Source organism: Eumetopias jubatus, unplaced genomic scaffold (genome assembly GCF_037043125.1).
Source record: "Eumetopias jubatus isolate StellerSeaLion01/CBP00866 unplaced genomic scaffold, mEumJub1_p1.0 scaffold_16, whole genome shotgun sequence".
Taxonomy (NCBI): domain Eukaryota; kingdom Metazoa; phylum Chordata; class Mammalia; order Carnivora; family Otariidae; genus Eumetopias; species Eumetopias jubatus.
Window position 1 is genome coordinate 10,820,031 of NW_028274822.1, and position 15,933 is coordinate 10,835,963.

The following is a 15,933-nucleotide window of genomic DNA, read 5'->3' on the forward strand; positions in this document are numbered from 1 at the left end:
GAATGGTTAGAATAACACCACCCATAGACATCAGGGAAGAGAGGAGGTGGAAATAAAAAATGAATAATAATTTGACAGTTTATTATAAAACTAAATGTATACTTATTGTACAACCTAATATCGTTTGGGCAGGGTGTTGCACACATGTCAGAGAAATACTTATGTCCACATAAAAATATTCATGGCAACCTTATTCATAATAGCCAAAAACAAAATAATCCACATGTCAGTCACCAGAGGAATGATTAAACAAAGTGTTGATACATCCATAAAATGGAATACCACCTGGCTATAAAAGGAACAGATTATGAATGAATCTCAAAGGCATTATGTTTCGTGAAAACAGCAACACCCTAAACCTTACATGCTCCATGATTCCATTTATAGTAAATCCTCTAAAAGTCAAAACTGTAAGAGACAGAGAAGGAATTAGTGGTTGCCAAGGAACAAGGGAAGGAGTGGGGACTAAGTGTGACAAGAAAGAGTAATATGAAGGAGTTCATACATGTGGTAACAAAACTCTTCTGTATTCTGATCGGATGTAAAGACACCAGTCTTTACATGAGATCAAACTGTTTGAGTTACACACACATATGCCAACACACACACGTACACACACACACTCAGACACACACACGTGGACATATGAACATGTGAAAACTGAATAAATTATATTATCTATTTAACAGTATTTTATACCCATTTCCATTTCCGGGAATTGATATTGTACTACAGTTATGTCAGATATAACCATTGGTTTGGCTGAAAGAAGTATTTAAAATGCTCTTTGCACTGTTTGTTAAATTTTCTGAGTATCTACAGTTATTTCAAAATAAAAGTTCAAAATCATTTGCTGCAATAAAAGATAATAAAATGCAAAAGAAATGGCATAAGAAAATAATAACAGAGATTCAAATAAAAATCACTAATATTATTGAGAATATTTTAGGCCAAGAAGTCAAAATTATTACTGACTACTAATCCCCATGCTATATAAACTTTCCCAAAGCATTCGAAACAAAGGGGGGGGCTCCTCAAATTACTTTAAGTGGCTTTACTCATAGAAAAGTGATAAAATTAAACACCTGCAAACATAAACACAAAAAGATTAATAAGAATATGGCTGTAAGCATTATATGTAAATTATAATTAAAAACAATTTATGAAGGTACTAAATGGTGATACACAGAATGGAAAGAAAAGTGTCTTTAAGGAGAAAAACAAAACAGTATTTTAAAGTCTATTAATATTTTCCATTATATCAATATCTCAAAGGAACAAAAAGATACACATAAACTTTTCATTTGGTGATGCTAAGAAGCCCTTTGACATAATTAAAACTTAAATTCAGGGTAACAAATAAACCAAGATAAAATGCAGCCATAATAAATATAGTAAGAATAAAATGATAATACTAGCACTCAAATCAATAGTCAAAATGTCGCTTGATACTGAAACACGTGTGGTAGCATACTTTAAAACAATGATGAGGAAGAAATCTCTGCTTTCACACTACCACTTCATAGTCTTCTGAAGCTCAGGTCCATACAATGATATGTAAAATACACATAAAAATATCCTTCTTACTGATAAGAAGGATATTTAGTCGAGAAAACGAGATCTAGTGCCGAGCTGCCAAATAAATATGATGGAATTTTAAATTTTTGTGGAGTCACATTTAAAAATATAAAAAATGGAGAGTTGGTGTTCAACAGGTATAAAGTTCCCGTTATGCAAGATGAGTACTAAGTGCTAGCAATCTGCTGCACCACCCAGTGCCTAGAGTTAACAATGTGGCATTGTGCACTTAAAAACTTGTTAAGAGGGTAGATCTCATGTTAAATGTTCTTAAGTTTAAAAATTTTTAAAAAGAAGCAGAAATAATTTAATGCATATCTGCACAATATATACAAAATACTATCATTTTCACATGTAATAAATTGAAAATCAGTAAGGAAATATTTTATGTTTTCTCATACTGTTAAGATCATTCTTTTTTAAAAAAAAAGATTATTTATGTGTGTGTGTGAGAGAGAGAGAGAGAGAGAGCCCAAGTAGTGGGGGAGGCAGAGGGAGGGTATCTTCAAGCAAACCTTCTCCCTAAGCTCGGAGCCCCAGGCGGGGCTCCACATGGGTATCAATCTCGTGACCTCAGCGGAAACCAAGAGTCCAGCACTTAACCAACTGAGCCACCCAGACACCCTACTGTGAAGGTCATTCTTGATCTTATTTCCCACAGGCTTAATTACTGGGCAGGATGACAAATTAAAAAGTGTCTATCTGCTTTGGATAGGTAATACATTCATCATAGAAAATCAAAATCCCAGAATAATTTCACTCCATTCTGGAGAAAATCAGGCACTTCCTTAATGATCTACATGGATAAACAGAATTTTTGTTTTTGTTCTTAGGGTGTAAATGCCCAGGGTGGGGAGGAGAGGAGAGAGAGAGTGCTCAGTGGTTTGCAGAATGAATATAATAAATGAGCTGACATCAGGGCAATTTGCCTTTCCTGTTTGGTGGAAATAGTTCTAATTTTTCATATTAATGATTCCCATTATCTTAACTGATATCAAATATCTTTTCCAGAAATAAAGTATGATATCAGCGATTTTTAGATTCTTTCATAAAAATATTCTAATGTAAAGACATTGACATTGTCTCCATGTAAAAATTTTCTGTTGCCTAAATTTCCATGGTCCTGCATTATAATCTGGTTTTCTTCTCGCCTCCTTTCTTTCTTGTGTCCTGACCTTTTATTTTATTCTTTTTCAAAATCACTCTCTTTGCTTTCAGTCACACCTATGTCTTAATTAAAGTTCATATTCAAATGACTTCTAGATCTTTATGCCAGTTTTTTCTCCTGTATTTCAAGTTGTATGCCCAATTAGAGACTTTTATCTATATGCCCGAACGTTACACCAAATTGTCTTCCAAGCCTGCCCCGTTTTTTGTTTTTTTTCAACATCCCTTGCAAAATTACTGCAACTCACCAAGTTGTGCAAGAAGGATGTGTGGACATCATCTTTAATTCATTCTACTCTTGTATTCTTCATATCCAATCAATCACTAATTCTCTTGGTTCCATCGCCTAAGTACCCCTGTAATAGGTCAGTTTTACTCTATCCTCACTCTTGAGACCCTACCAGGGACTCAACACATCTTCCGGAGTGAACCATGAACAGTTCTGCTGAAGGATGCTCCTATAAAATCAAACTTCTCGTTATCCAGTCTCACGGCCCACACGCAGGGATACACCCACAGTTGTTGCTCATTAGTTATTTTTATCAGTTAAGTCTGAAGGCACGTGGACAATTTCCATGGCAGTCTGTTTTTAGTGGTGGGACAGTAGTCCGAAGAATATATTGTGTGTCCTCTTAGAAATGGTGAAATGTTACTTTGGCGATAACAACTTTCCCTGTGGGAAATTTGGAGCCTGGGAAATGATATCTTCACCTGAGAGCATGTTGTTACCATCTTTAGTTTATGTAAACACTTCAGCAACTTCCATATAATTTCTTATTAAAAAGAACTCACATTCTGTACATTTCTATTAAAAAGAACTCACATTCTGTAACATTCTGTTACAGAATGTGAGTTCTTGTCTTTATAGATCACATCAGGAGGTTTTGAGTACAAACTGAGTGCTCCCCTGGATTGTGGCAACAACTTGTTCACTAGGTTCCCTATTTCCACATTCACACTAAGGATGTCTTCAGAATGAACATTCTAAAATGCAGATTTTTCCCAATCATTTGGATTATGGGATCCTAAATAAAAAATAAAATCATGTTTTTTCCAATTTAGAACTTGTGAGTGGACGTCAGTATAAAGTACAAACTCTGTAATATGCCCTTCTAGAACATTCATGATATCACCACTGCTCACCTCTGAAGTATACTCTAATTTTTGTTTAGATGCCAGATCCTCTAACCCCCAAATATTGGGTGTTTTAGTCTGCACTTTTCTTCTCTGCTTTAGGTAGTATGTCCCTCTACTCCACTAGAATGTCAAGAGTGGTGACGGAGACACTTGGTCCTGGCCCGTTTCACCCCCAGGGCCTGAGATGGCTTGGGGTGCTCCAAATACCAATGAAATACTTGCTGAATGGATACCTTTGGGATATTAGTCAGATAATTTTATAATTTATTTTTCGTTTATATATGATGATTTTATATGAATTTTATAAGGTTTGTTTTAAAAATTAATTTAACAAAAGAAATGAAATATATACTGAGATAAAAATTTAAGAAAGTAAAATTTTTAACTGAATATAAGTAGATATCTGTAAGTAAATGGCAAAACATTACGTATCTATGATACTTAAATACATATAATTTGGTTAAAAAAGTCCTTTTTGGAAACTTATAGTATCTCTGCTTCTGTCCAGACCATGATATTAAAATACCATGAGCTTCTCAACATTTTTCTCCTAATAACGTGCTAAACAAAAAAAGAAAACAGAGACTAGAGACTAGATTTTCTTGTTAGCTCTAGTTTGATTATTGTATTAGTTACTACTTTGACCTTTTGACCAGATACTCAACAGCCTTTTTGAATCCTTTATTTTATCTAAACAAGTCTAATTTTGTATAATTTCTTCAGTGGAGTGGTACAAAAGGAGACAGTCTTCTTCAAATTTGTTGACAGTATTTCTTGACAGTAATTCACATCTGTAGCTTGATGCAAAGTACAAATACCAAGAATAACTACATAAGCAAGCAACTTAGGTGAAATTTTAAAAATCCTCCCATGAATTAATTTATTGCAATTCTCACTTTTTGTTTAACGTGTTTCTATTGAAAGAAATTTTTTGTTAAGCACATTCAGAGGAATTGATAACATATCAATTAATACTCAATACCTGTACGCTGATTTATAGTTCATATTTCAATTTATAGTTTGTAATCTTATTCAAAAATGTATTCCTCAACTAATACTGGAGGGATATTTCCTTGATATCTACTGTTCAGGTAAAGAAACAGACTCAAACTGTATTACCTGTTTGCTCCAAAACATCGCCAAAGGCAAGGGAAGCAAGGGCAAAACTGAACTACTGGGAACTCATCAAGATAAAAAGCTTTTGCACAGCAAAAAAAAAAAAAAGTCAATAAAACCAAAAGACAACCGACAGAATGGGAGAAGATATTTGCAAATGCCATATCAGATAAAGGGCTAGTATCCAAAATGTATAAAGGACTTATTAAACTCAACACCCAAAGAACAAATAATCCAATCAAGAAATGGGCAGAAGACATGAACAAACATTTTTCCAAAGAAGACATCCAAATGGCCAACAGACACATGGAAAAGTGCTCAACATCACTCAGCATCAGGGAAATCCAAATCAAAACCTCAATGAGATACCACCTCACACCAGTCAGAATGGCTAAAATTAACAAGTCAAGAAACGACAAATGTTGGCGGGGATGCGGAGAAAGGGGAACCCTCCTACGCTGTTGGTGGGAATGCGAGCTGGTGCAGCCACTCTGGAAAACAGTATGGAGGTTCCTCAAAAAGTTGAGAATAGAGCTGCCATACGACCCAGCAATTGCACTACTGGCTATTTACCCCAAAGAAACAAATGTAGGGATCAGAAGGGGTATGTGCACCCCAATGTTTATAGCAGCAGTGTCCACGATAGCCAAACTGTGGAAAAAGCCAAGATGTCCATCGACAGATGAATGGATAAAGAAGACATGGTATATATATATACATTCATATATATATATATATATGTATATATACAATGGAATATTATGCAAGCATCAAAAGGAGTGAAATCTTGCCATTTGCAACAACATGGATGGAACTGGATGGTGTCATGCTGAGCGAAATAAGTCAATCAGAGAAAGACAATATCATATGATCTCACTGATTTGAGGAATTCTTAATCTCAGTAAAGAACCTGAGGGTTGCTGGAGTGGTGGGGGGTGGGAGGGATGGGGTGGCTGGGTGATAGACATTGGGGAGGGTATGTGCTATGGTGAGCGCTGTGAATTGTGTAAGACTGTTGAATCACAGGTCTGTACCTCTGAAACAAATAATACACTATATGTTAAAAAAAAAAAATGAAGATAGCAGGAGGGGAAGAATGAAGGACGGGAAGTCAGAGGTGGAGATGAACCATGAGAGCCAATGGACTCTGTAAAACAAACCATGGGTTCTAGAAGGGAGCAGGGTGGGGGGATGGGTTAGCCTGGTGATGGGTATTAAAGAGGGCACGTTCTGCATGGAGCACTGGGTGATATACGCAAACAATGAATCATGGAACACTACATCAAAAACTAATGATGTAATGTATGGTGATTAACATAACATAAAAAAAACTAATGATGTGATGAATGGTGATTAACATAACATAATAATAAAAAAATAATTAAAAAAATAAAAATAAATAAATCCATCTATTATATTAGGATTAAAAAAATGTATTACCTGTTTACTCCAAATCCACATATGATACTTGCTTCTTTGCCTAGCTATCAAAGAAATTGTATGTTTTTTTAAAAGATTTTATTATTATTATTTATTTATTTGAGAGAGAGAGAGATATTGAGCATGACAGGGTGGAAGAGTCAGAGGGAGAAACAGACTCCCTGCTGAGCAGGGACCCTGATGCGAGACTCCATTCCCGGACTCCAGGATCATGACCTGAGCCAAAGGCAGCCGCTTAACTGACTGAGCCACCCAGGTGCCCCAAATTGCATGGTTTAGTAAAGGTCAGACCTATATTTTCTGTGAAAATGAATGTTGTAGTGATTTTTTTTAATCAACATAATAATCTAAGAATGACATTTTAGTAAGCTGGCCCATGTGTGCCTCTTTTTTTTAGAAAAAGAAGTCAGTGCAAAGTAACTGATAGACATGAAATGATTTTCCCATGATTATCTTTAAAGTCAAATACTGTTTGTAGTTCCATAAAATGATTAAGTTGAAACTTATGAAACTGTTGTTTATCTCTCTGACTTAAAAAATGAAAATTTCATTTATTTCTACGTAATAATATATGATCTCTCTGCATTCTTGGTTTTCACATGGTATTCTTTTATCTGGATCACACTTTCCCCATTAATTCATATTTTTTACTCAAGTATTAGCTCATTTGCTCAATTCCACTTTGGAAAATCATTTCTTTTTCCTAAATGTTATAGTCAGATTATTTTCTTCTTTTTTTTCCCAACCATTATTTTGGTGTATATCTCTTCTATGACAATTATATTATTTATTTCTCTGTATGTCTCTGTCTTTTACGAGACTTGGTTTTGTTTGCTTCTTGCATACCATATCCATTACGGTATTTTTTTGTATGCAAACTTTATGAACAAGAACAGGACTAAGGCTTGAACAATGTGCCTGGGAGGAATAGAAAGTGGTTGCCAGGGGCTTGAGGGTGGGGGATATGGGGAAAGGTTGGTAAAAGAATATAACTTTCAGTTATAAGATGAATAAAGTCTAAGGATCTAATGTATAACTTGGTGACTATAGCTAATACTCTTTGTATAAATTTGCTAAGAAAGTAGAACTTTTAAAAATGATAAATATGCAAGGTGATAGATATGGTAATTAATTACATGGAGAGAATCTTTTCACACCGTATATGTGTTTCAAATCATTATGATGTACATTTTAAACATTTATCAATTTTATTTTTCTCAATAAATCTGAAGAAATTATGCTCTGGGGGCCACATGTACTACTCATTTCATACCGGTAGCCTCAGCTTGCATTCAAATTCTGACCCAGCCATTTTACTTACCTAAGATACGTAGGTGACTTGAACCTTAATCTAAGTAAATATAAAATGGGGACAATAATGGGTTTTATTGCATAGGATAATTGTGAAGATTGGCTATGATAATATGTAGAAGTGGTTATTTTTAGATTTTCTAGGCTGTCACAATATATTTCCATTATAGATTTTAAAGTGCTATAAATGGAAAATCACATGTATTGGTTCAGAAAAAAATTGGACAAAATTCTACCGAGAACAAAGGGGAATTTAAAAATTTGAGCTCTCAGAATTTGTCATAATATAACCATCCATGTTTGTCTACTCTGTCTACTCCTTGCTTTTGATTTGTCTTCACTCCTCTCATCAATGTGTATGACAGTGATGGGCCCCAGATAAGTAGATGTAAGGAACTAGTTTAGAAATCTAATCAATGCAACAAGATTTTTTCTTAGAATTTTATTTGAAGATTAAAATAAAAACATTTCCATTGTCATATGAAAAGGAAAAAATTAGCATTCCTAGTCAAGACTTTTGTGCTCATTAATGTTGGCTCTTTTCTAGAAATTTGTTCTCAAGAATAGTGTACACATTCAGGGTTAATTCAAAAGAATTAATTGTACCTGTTATGTAACTGATTCTATTATGTCAGGGGCTTCCTATTTTTGCAAAGTGGTAAAACTCATAAAGCATATCAAAGTTAAATTTATAAAGCAAGTGGAAGTGGAAGGATATACGTTAAAAAGGGGCCAGGGTATTGAAACCTATGCATATTCAGTTTACTTGTACATATGTAGAGAGTTATTCAATTAATTAAAATTATTTAAAAATATATACAAAGTCAAAATCTCACCGGTGTTCTTAAGCCTCCATACACAAAAGGAAAACATTTTCAACCTTTAGTCTGATGCATGTATTTAATACAGAAAGTCAGGTAGTGAGATTATTATTTTTTGTCTAAAAATCAAGACTGCATGTGTCAATAAGGTAAACATGAGTTTTTACAGTTTGTTATCAACCTTAATTAAACAAATATATATATGAGATTACACACAGTATTCAGGATACCATCTTGTCTATGCAAATCCCAACAATTCCACGTTTTCATGAAGAAAACACCTTATAAACATGTACTGACTGTATGACAAGCACTTTGAAAAGTTATGACATATAATTCTAAAAATCATTCCTGAAACCGAAGTATTAGTATCTCAATTTTTTTAAGAATAAAATCTAGTGGGACACCTGGGTGGCTCAATGTTAGGCAACTGCCTTCAGCTCTGGTCATGATCCTGGGGTCCTGGGATGGAGTCCTGCATTGGGCTCCCTGCCCAGCAGGGAGCCTGCTTCTCCCTTTCCCTCCACTGTTCCCCCTACTTGTGCTCTCTCAACTCTCTCTGTCAAATAAATAAATAAAATGTTAAAAAAATAAACTAATAACTGGCAACACCAGGATTCAAAATATCAGAGTTTCAAGTCCCCCCACTCTTCACCCTGGCTCTTATGATAATCCAAAATAAAAGCATTACCCTAATATAATGTAAATTTATTATTGTAGGCATGGATTGAATGAAAATGTTTTATTAGATTATTTAATTAACCCTATATGAATATGATTTGACTAGGAATGTGTTATAAGGAAAAAGATAAATCGATGGGGGCGCCTGGGTGGCTCAGTCGTTAAGCGTCTGCCTTCGGCTCAGGTCATGATCCCGGGGTCCTGGGATCGAGCCCCACATTGGGCTCCCTGTTCAGTGGGAAGCCTGCTTCTCCCTCTCCCACTCCCCCTGCTTGTGTTCCCTCTCTCACTGTGTCTCTCTCTGTCAAATAAATGAAACCTTTAAAAAAAAAAGAGAGAAATCGATGTAGAGAAAAAACGTACAAATTACATTGGTTTTATAAGACTGCATGTGGAGAGATATCTATTCCTTGAAGTATAACATTATAAAATTTGGGTCTGTCATCTTGCAACTAAAGATATTCTTGTTTGACACATTGTTAAAAGCACTTTAATTCTAGAAAATTCAAAACAATAACTTCTGTAATCAATTTAATTTCCAGAATTAATCACAATCTCACTATATGATCTTGACAGTGTATCTCCTTTTTGGCAATAATGAACCACTTGACTGACACATTCATGTCTTGAAAGAAAAGAATTAAATGTGAACTGATGTGTTCATAACTGCATGACTTCACTTTTTTATGATCTGAAATAGGAATTTATTTGATGTGGAACACTTTTGTTATAATCTTTATGGGTCAAAGGAAATCATATACATTGCTCCTAAGCTTTAAATGCATTATTTCCACAAATCAATTTGAAAACTCATTAGTTTAGCTAATACTTTAGTAAGACAATAAGTTTACCACAGCTATGCTCCCAAATGAGCAGAGAATATATAACTTCAACAAATCCTAATGGCTGCCATTCAGATAAGGAAGGGAGAAGGAAAAAAAGGAAGAAAGGGGGAAATCAGGGAAATCAGGCCTAGAGGATGGGAGGAAATCTTGATTTAGAGCAGCAGTATTTTGAGAATTTCTAAAGAACTTAACTGATAGACATCATTTCAGCCCCCAACAAGAATTGATTATGTAATATCAAAACACTCTTTTGAAAGGGGAATGTCAACTTATTTTTAACCTGAGAAAATATTTTAACATTCTCCCCAAATTGAGTTACCCTTGCAATATACACAAATTTTGGTAAAGCAATTTTGATAAAAGCTAATACTAGTAATGATAATAATCTTGATAACATTAATTATATTCCTGAATCAAAAACCAAGCAACCTGTTTCTATTTTCCCTAGGTAATTCAGACCATCAGTGCAGTGGATAGAGATGAATCCATAGAAGATCACCATTTTTACTTTAATCTACCTGTGGAAGACACAAAGAATTCAAGTTTCATAATCATAGATAATGAAGGTAATGCTATTCACTCATGATGGCTTTTGATCCTTTCTTTGAGAAGTGTGCTTGATTTTAAGGGGATTTATAATGTTGCTTTTTATAAGGTTCTTGCAATATGGTAATGTTGAGAAATAGAACAGAGAGTGGCAGTGAAAATGGTAAACAAAACCCAAAGTCAAGTTCTGAAAATACTAGCCCCATTTCTCACTGGATTTCTTTAAATGAGAAACACTTTACCAAGTCACCAGTGTCTATAAGACCTTGTAAAACCTGAATGACCCTGCAAATATAATGGCTGTACTGACACAGTGGTTCCTTTCATGTCCTTGTAAAATTTAAACTTCAATCTAGGGGAAAGAAAATGATATATACTTACAGTCATGTTAGCTTGATTGATTCGCAGATATTTGGAGTCATTAATTAGAAGCTATAAATATATAAAATTGGTTTAAAATTATTCTCTTTCCTTCAAAATGAAATGATTATATCAGTCTAAGGACACAGTGTGCCATAGGATTTTGTCTGGAGAGACAGAATATCTTCTCCTTCCATACAGAAGTGGATTGACTTTGCATAAAACCACTCTGTTCTTTTTTCTTTCACTTCAGTAAAAGATTTTCTTGTCATAATATGAATCTATTTTAATTTTACTTTATATCTTAAAGATAAGAAACACCATAGGATTTATTACTCAAGCATCCATAGCCAAACACCCGCAGATGTCCTTCCTGACACCTGATTTTAGGCTTTGATCTATGGAAGATCTTTTGTGGGAGCATAAATGCAGGCGTGTTCTCTCCCTTTTCTCCTTGTCAAATTTCCCAGTGAAGGAAACTTAACTAAACTTAGGATAAAAATGCAAATATCAATAGAAGAAATAAATTAGAGCTAAGATTTGTTTATATTAGTATAAGTCACTGGGGTAAAATAAGTATATTAAAACAAAGAAAATAATTAATTTGGTTTAATGTTTGTGATTAAGAATAATCCGATAAAATATGAATTGAAAAATGTAAACTCTCTTACCTTTTCAATCTGCCTAGTAAATAAAATCATAAGTTTTATCGGTTCCAAAGCATGATGGAGAATTCGTTTTAAATGATGATTTGGGATAAGTGGTTAGCAGGCACACATTTTCAAACACTTCATTTATTTGCATTTTACTGTTTGTGTATTCTAAGTTTTGATTACTACAGAAAATATTTTGGGGGATGGCAATAAAAAAAAGAGAGGAGAAATATAGGACTCAGACACAAGAAATTGCACCGGAAAAGGTTACTTAGAATATTTTGGGATTCAGGGGAAAACAACTTCAAAAGTGTCGAAGTATATATTGTTCATCTTTGTTAATGTTTTAAATGTTCTGTCTAGAAGAGTGATCAGTGCTACTGAGGTTTAACTGTTATCTGAATTTTAAATAGAAAATGGGTTAATAATGTCAAAGTAAAATGAAACATCCCAATAGAATTTTTCCTACCAAATAAAACTAATCCTTCTGTCTCATTAATAAATACATGATTTGAGACCACTTGCTCTGATATTGGTAGATGACTTTGAAAATCTTGTGTATTTATAGTTTTTGTGAAAAGAATGAGTTTCTTTTAGAAAAAGCACTGTCATGAGTAAATAACCCAAATGAAACTCATACTGTCATCATAAATTTAATTATCAGCAGCCTCTATAAAATATTGACATCTGTTTAAAAAGCTCTTTTCTATGTTCCACAGTTAACCTTTTCTATCTTTATCAAAGACATTTTTGGAACGGATTCATGTAATTCATCTAATTATGTAATTAGGGTTAAGCCAAAGCCAAATCAATAATGACTTTCGGAGTGGATCTTTTGACTTTTTATCAGAAATTTCTTCTTTATTATTTAAACTTATATCTATACTATTGCTCTAGTGCATGTAGCTGGTATGAACTTCTTTTATATTATTGAAAAATTATGCACATCGATTTTTGTTTTAGATAACACAGCTGTAATTTTGACCAATAGAACTGGTTTTAGCCTTGAAGAAGAGCCTGTCTTTTACATATCTGTCCTAATTGCTGACAATGGAATCCCATCACTTACAAGTACAAACACCCTTACCATACACATCTGTGACTGTGATGACTATGGCAGTACACGCACCTGCAGGAATAAGGACCTTACACTTGCCATGGGATTCAGAACAGAAGTCATACTTGCTATTTTGATAAGCATCATGATAATATGTGGTAAGTAGTGCTGGACTGAACCCATCTTCATTTCCTGGAAATAATGTGATAAATATAAAAAAATAGTTAATTCTATTATCACAGTATGGTATGGGTGTGTGTGTGTGTGTATGTGTGTGTGTGCTCTTCTGAATATCTTGCAATTCTTAAACCAGTGGAGTAAATGAAAAATGAGAGTGACCCTGCGGGGCTGGATCTCACCACTCTGAGATCACGACCTGAGCAGAAATCAGGAGTCGGACACTTAACCGACTCAGCCACCCAGGCTCCTGTTTGATTGTTTGTTTGTTGTTGTTTTCAGAAGCAGATGTTATATTCACTTTACAAATGAGGCAAATGATCCCCAAAATGTTTTAGTCAGGCTTCCAAGACTGCAAATAATTCATTTTAGGTAACCTTTTCTCTTTCTTTAACATACCAGTATATATAATCTACACCCTCTCTTGCTTCCCTTATAACTTCATGTCAAAAGTCAACACCCCTTTATTGAGTGTTGAGAACAATTATATCAGCCACTGGTTCTGTAATCCCAAACTCACTGCTCAAAATGGCATCTATGTTTCAGGGATTGCTTTGCCCTCACTCTTCTATTATTTCTCAGAGCTTCAAAAAATCATGCATTCCTCTTTACCATCCAAATTACCATTCTTTCCTACCCAGCCTCAGCTTTTAAGATAATTTTTAATGGTCTTTGATCCTAAAACCGAATATAGAGCTACATAGCTGGGTATCAGAATCAAGTGTAGTAAAAACGGTGTAGGGTTTGAACGGTGACAGGTACTGATTTACTCATAGGAACAGACCTAAACCAAGTCCAAAAACCCCATGAGTAAACCAAGAACAGCCTCACAGTCAGGGCATGAGTAAGATTTAGATGGTGGGAAGTATAGGTCAACCAATTAGTCAGTGGTTTTCTTTGCACATGTCATGAATACTCTCTCCAATTCATAGATTGAAAAAATTATTTATTAGCTCCCTTTCTATATCAACCACATATCTGAGCTGAGTTTCACAGTACCTGGATTCAAACTCAATGACCTTATTTCAAGAACACTATTTCAATTTTTTAAAAGGTAAGATTTATATAAAGTATTGCCTAATGTAGTTCTCTTTATGATGATATTAATAACATCACTTCGTGGTTGTTTCAGTTCCTATAGGTAAAATTCTGAATAGTTTAAAGGCTATGAAAGGGTTGGCTATTCTTGATACGCACACACACACATGCACAATTTTCTCTAAAAATAGAAAAAAGGTGCTTTGAAATTATTCTGTTTTTATGTGATATTAAAATTATCTTATGTAACAAATATTGATTGTGGGCATACCGGTGTTATGATTTTAAAAAATCATAGTTTGGGCTTTCTGAAATTAATGTGGTATCACTGAGCACAGGTTCTAAAGCAACTATCTGGTGGCATATACTTTGTAGTCAATGAATATTAATGTAGAAAATAATTATGCCATAGAATTAGCCTCAGTGGGGAATTTCAAACTGCTCTGTTGTGCTTAACTTCTCTTAACATGGATTACTGGTTACTAAAATTGACAAATGCATATAGATTGAAAAATGTTCCCTTATGCTATTTTTCTTTTTCTGTTTTCAATATATAAAAAATACAATTTTAAATTATCATCACAAACACTTCACTCTTATTTTTATGATGTTTTTCTGCTCTAAATCATCAGCCAGAAATATTGTTATACTGCCTTATGTCATTCTGCATGACCCTTTAGCAAATTTTCAACAGCAAATCCTGTAGTTGAGTTTTGGGGATTCCAAAGTTACACAAGGATATTCCACTGGGCAGGGAATGATGTTATCAACCCCTGCATTGTTCAAGGGTCAACTGTTTGTCTTCTTTTGTCTTATAATCATAAAATCTAAACTCATGTCTTGAGCTTTTAACAAAAGCAAGGATTGTAAAGTTTATTATAAATAATATGTAATATTGATGAGTATAAACTTATATTAACATATATTGACATTATATTTATTATATTATGTTAATGTTCTCATATGCTTTCTTTGTCAGGGTTTGTTTTTTTGATCTTAGGTCTGAAACAGCGAAGAAAGCAGACTCTCTTTCCAGAGAAAGGTGAAGATTTCCGAGAGAATATATTCAGATATGACGATGAAGGGGGCGGAGAAGAAGATACAGAGGCTTTTGATATTGCGGAGCTGAGGAGCAGCACCATCATGCGGGAACGCAAGACACGGAAAACTGCTACCGCAGAGATCAGGAGCCTATACAGGCAATCCTTGCAGGTCGGCCCAGATAGTGCCATATTCCGGAAATTCATTCTAGAAAAGCTTGAAGAAGCTAATACTGACCCTTGTGCCCCTCCTTTTGACTCCCTCCAGACCTACGCTTTTGAGGGAACAGGGTCATTAGCTGGATCTCTGAGCTCCTTAGGATCAGCAGTCTCTGATCAGGATGAAAATTATGATTACCTTAACGAGTTGGGACCTCGCTTTAAAAGATTAGCATGCATGTTTGGTTCTGCTATGCGGTCAAATAATTAGGGCTTTTTTAAATTTTAAAAATGCTAATATGTGTTTGGGCAAACTGGTAGTCGCTTAGTTAAGAGTTGTTTACTCCAGCTCTCAGTGTAGGGGAGGAAAGTTGTAGCGTCTTCGGATTTCCTGGGCGTAAATACCCCTTGGTTATTTCAAGCTACCCACATGTTGTCCCCAAATACAGATGTGGAGTGATGCTAACCACCAGCTCTCTGCAGGCCAACTCTGTCATGTAACTGAAATATTCCTCTAGCACTTTTTTCACTACAATCCAATACAAAGTCCCAAAATTTTTGAATGTTTAATGTGAGAAAGGCCCTGAACTAAATCACTTTAATATTATTTCATTTATCCATTTTTTTTTAAATCTTACAAAGTGAGAGTAAAATGTTTATGTGTTTTAAGTTCCTGATGCTATATGGAGATGAACACCTAGTAGAATCTGGTTGATTATATAAAATTTTCAAAACCTGTTTCTTTTTTATGAATAAGCAAGTTTCTGACTGAGATTCTATGATTCACAGTAGTTTGATATTTTAAAA

The 15,933-nt window shown here is 34.4% G+C and overlaps 1 protein-coding gene across 1 annotated transcript in view; it reads left to right on the plus strand.

Moving 5' to 3' along the window:
- The window catches only part of CDH19 (cadherin 19), a 72,061-nt gene extending 56,664 nt beyond the window's left edge, over positions 1-15,397 (plus strand). Inside the window, exons 9-11 of the mRNA XM_028102995.2 lie at positions 10,545-10,662; positions 12,619-12,870; positions 14,907-15,397. Of these exons, the coding sequence (XP_027958796.2) occupies positions 10,545-10,662; positions 12,619-12,870; positions 14,907-15,397 (861 nt within the window). The remainder of the gene's footprint in view (positions 1-10,544; positions 10,663-12,618; positions 12,871-14,906) is intronic.
- The last annotated feature ends 536 nt before the right edge of the window (positions 15,398-15,933 follow it).